We start from the raw sequence: 4,199 nt of genomic DNA, 5'->3' as shown, positions 1-4,199 counted from the left end.
TGACCACCAGGAACCACGGGTAAAGGGAGTTTCAGGCGGTTTTTTATGGGTGGTTGTTATTGGGTTGTTTTACGTGTTTAAGCATGGTTATAAGCCCATATTGAGTCGTGACTGACCTGGGATTGGTTGGGGTGGTACCTAGGTTTGCGTCGAACACCCTGGGCGGTCAGGTATTGTCAAGGGTGGTGGATCGTGCAGTGGTTGGCCGGAAATAAGCGTTAAGGCATAAGTATTGTTAAATAGGGGTGGAACCACCGTGTTCCAGTGGTGGCAGTGGTGGTTGCCAGAGGTGGCGGTTGGGTGGTTTGTTGTTATTGATGCAGGGTTGAGTTTGTATCGGGTTGGTGGGTGGTATAAGTCGTGGTTATCAGGTGGGTTTAGGGCGAGGGTTGTTTGGTGGTGGCTGGGTTCCGTCATGGAGGTGGCGTCAGTAGGGGATCACCGTGGTGCTGGTGGTTGGCTGCGGTGGGGCTAGGTGGAGTCGAGTTGTTTTTGGAGTTGTATGTGTGGGTGTTTGTGGTAAGTGTTACACGGGTTATACGTGGGTTTTGGGTTTTTGTCTCATGGGTTTGTTTTTGTTTTATTTAATTATTAAGTCGAGTTTACGTAATCGTTTACACGGGAAAATAATTAATTAAATTAAATTATAATCGAATAGATTAATATAATGAATTGAATAATAAATAATTAAATAAAAGGAATAAATAAATAAATAAATAATTGAATTGAATTGAATTGTATAATAATTTGATTAGGTGACGGTTGTGAAGAATTATAATCGGATCGGATTGCTTTATTTATTTGATTGCTTGAGGTGCTTAATTGGAATCGCTTGCCAGGTAGGGATAAATCCTACTCAACTCTTACTCGATAATGTTTGGTTTATTGGATGGATTATATTAAAGTGAATTGATCATATGAGAATTGTGTTGGTTGATATCATTGAAATTGTTGGAAGGGAGAATTATACTGTAGATGTTGGTTATATTGTGGTGGAGTATTGTTGTAGTATTAACAGATTTATTTTGGCATACATTACTTATAGTAATGTGGAGTGGTTGAACAGATTTATTCTGGCAGACGATATTTATCGTGTTTACTCGAGGCAGCCTCGATTGGTCTCAGCCATCCGTGGATATTACTCAATCATATGTTGAGGCGTACATTGCCTTTTGGTAATGTAATGTGTGTTTACTCACCTTCGGGTTGAGGCTGCCCCGGCCAGGGATTGGCGGGATAATTAGTGTGACGAGTAGAACTTGGCTTAAGTGTGCTAAGTAAAAGGAAGGAGCACATTGTCAGGGGGTTGTGCATTGTAAAAAGGAAATTGGATTGTTATCGTATGTTTGTTGTCAGTATTTATTCCTACTCAAACTCGTGGTTGACTGTGTATTCGTGAACACCTACGGTGAACCGTTTTATGGGGAGTAGATTTGACTAGTACTAAAGATTAGCTGACTTGGAAGCATTGGGATGAAAGCTCGACTTGGACCATAGTTGAAGTCTAGATCACATAGAATAATTATGTCACTTTATTTATTTCCGCTGCGAGTTGTAAATATTTTATATTAAGTTTTGGTTAGTTAAATTGTAATAAACATGTATTCCCTAAAGTTTTAAATTAAAGTACTTTGGTTTGTTGTACTTTGTTATTCACTACCTCGGGAAACCGAGATGGTAACAGTTCTATTTATTTGGGAATGTCTAGCTAAAGGCTCCCGAATAAATGGGGGTGTTACAAAGTGGTATCAGAGCAAAACGATCCTCAAGCCTAACCAATGAATAATAATGAACTTAGGATGTGTCTAAATAAAATGAACCCCGGGTAGAAACTGTTAGGAGCCCCTGTTAGTGCGGTTAAGAAGGCGCTCTTAATTCGTACCATGGCCCTCTCAGTTTTGAACCGAGAACCCTGAGGGAATACTTGAGAGTGTGGGGTAATTTAAAATGAATATTGTTTAGTTTGCCTTGGAAGTTTTGTTGCCTTGCTTGCATGTTGCTTTTTTATGATTGCGGTTACGGGGACGTAACTTTGATTTTTCAGAGAAGGGATGTGATATGATTTATTTTAAGCATTGTTATATTCATGTTGATATGGATAAGGTATGTTGGCTTGTATGTGAGAGGTGTATGTGAGTATGATTAACATTAATTATTGTGTGGAATTGTGAAGAATGTGATTTTCTTGATTTCGCAAAATTTTACCCTTGATTATTTTGGCTGTCATTTATTGCCTGTTTAAGAGCCTTGTACGAAATATTTATGTGAGATACCCTTGTGAGTTAGCTTTCATATGCCTCTGGTCTCATGATTAAGTGATATACGGTTTAAGAGAAATAAATATTTTAGTGGGCAGTGGTCGAAATATTCCTATACAGTGATGTATTTGTCCCGTGTTTTTGTAAAAATTGCCATGTAAAAACTACTTATTTATTTGGTATGATTCCAAGTTCACTTTTTAAAAGACTTGTATATGTTTCTAAATTGATAAGCCACGTTCCGAATTAGTGTTTTGAAATTTAATGGAGATTTTTGTAAGATGACCCAAGCCGGTAACAAATTGATGATCATTTTCTGTTTGGACCAATTGAGTTGTAAAAATCATTATAAAATGGTTATTTAAGCTTTGGACTTGATTCTTTTTATCATATTTTGAAAACTCTTTATATTTTTTTGTAAAGTATAAAAATCTAAAGAGCTAGCTAAGCGGTTATTTATTAGTGATTTTTTTTTAAAGTTACAGCATGTTTACTAGCTTTTGAAATGCCTAATTTTATGACAAAAGTATAATCAAAATTATTTCACAAGTTATGAACCTTGTTGATATGTCTTAATAAGTATATTTACATGATGTGAATGGTGTACTCATTAGTTATATGTTGGCTATGCGATAAAAAGAAGTTATATTTGGAAATTCTGTTGTATCGATTGAGTTGATAATTCGATTAGATGACATGTTTGCTAGGATATTAGAGTGATTTCCTGGAAGGAAATTAATGTTAAATATTGATAATCATATGGTTTAGTTGATTTCTGAAAGGTTATTACTGTATGGGCATTACGATGCTCGTGGTGTTTTAATAAAGTATTCATTGTGAAACTTCGAGACGAAGTTTATTCTTAAGGGATAGAATATGACACATCATGTTTTGAGTTACATTTTCTTGATTAAGTTTTTTTTTTGGTAAAATGTAAGAATATATTAAGAAAAGGATATCATAGTACAAAGGTCATATATGATAATTACAAGAGATTCATGTTATCTAGCCATTCAAGATCATCATGTTTTAAGTGTTGCATATCCCTACTCCTGATCCTAGCTTTCACCTCCTGCTCTATCACTTTACTAAGCATTTCAGGCCTGAGGATAGTCATTTCCACCCTACTCTTGTTCCTTTGCTGCCAGACCTGATAGATCAGACACATAAGCACAGCAAAATACACCCTTTTCTGGACCTTGGTACCAGTTTTATGCAGACACCAATCCAGCAGATTAGTAGTGGTAAAGGCTCCCCCAATAATCTGATTCACAGACTGGATAACTCTCCTGCTATAAACACAGGCAAAAAAGAGATGGTCCTGAGATTCAGTGTCTTGCCCACACAAAAGACAGTCAGCATCACTGGCAACCCCATATTGCAGAAGCTTGTTCTTAGTCTGCATAGCATCATGAGCCCATAACCATCCCAGAAAACTATTCTTAGGAATGTTCCAAGGATTCCAAATCACATTCATCCAACAAACTTGAGTCCTTAACCCTCTCAGCCACATGTAGCAGCCAGCAGGAGAGTATCCCTCTGGTTGAACATGACATCTGCCAGTTGAATAACCTGCTGCAAGCTCCTGCTTGACCCTGCATATGCGCCTCCAAACCCAGCTGGAATTGGTAGTGGGCTCATAATCAGACCAAGCCCTTCCTTTGAGATAATTACATTCCACTCAGTGAACCCAGACAGTGTCCCTTCCTTCATAGACCCAGTCCACAAGCCTCCCTACCAGAGCTTTATTCCACATCTCCATTTCCTTTAGATCTAGACCCCCTTCCTCTTTAGGCCTGCACACTTTATCCCAAGCCACCAAAGGAGCTCTCCTATAATCAGTACCCCCATCCCATAGGAAGTTCCTGCAAGTAGCTTCTACTATTTGGATTATCCCTTTGGGAAGAATAAATAAAGAAGCCCAGTAAGAACAAAGACTCT

At 37.9% G+C, this 4,199-nt stretch overlaps 1 protein-coding gene across 1 annotated transcript; it reads right to left on the bottom strand.

The window, feature by feature from the left end:
• Positions 1-3,243: 3,243 nt before the first annotated feature.
• LOC141651363 (uncharacterized) lies at positions 3,244-3,771 on the bottom strand. The gene has a single exon (XM_074459079.1). The coding sequence runs from the start codon at positions 3,769-3,771 to the stop codon at positions 3,244-3,246; it is 528 nt and encodes a 175-aa protein (XP_074315180.1).
• Between the last annotated feature and the right edge of the window lie 428 nt (positions 3,772-4,199).

Source organism: Silene latifolia, chromosome 4 (assembly GCF_048544455.1).
Source record: "Silene latifolia isolate original U9 population chromosome 4, ASM4854445v1, whole genome shotgun sequence".
NCBI lineage: Eukaryota > Viridiplantae > Streptophyta > Magnoliopsida > Caryophyllales > Caryophyllaceae > Silene > Silene latifolia.
The sequence above is the reverse complement of the archived record's forward strand: the minus strand, read 5'-3'. Positions and strand labels throughout refer to the sequence as shown.

Coding starts and splice junctions, on each gene's coding strand:
- LOC141651363 (XM_074459079.1), bottom strand. CDS start 3,771: ATGTGGCTGAGAGGGTTAAGGACTCAAGTTTGTTGGATGAATGTGATT.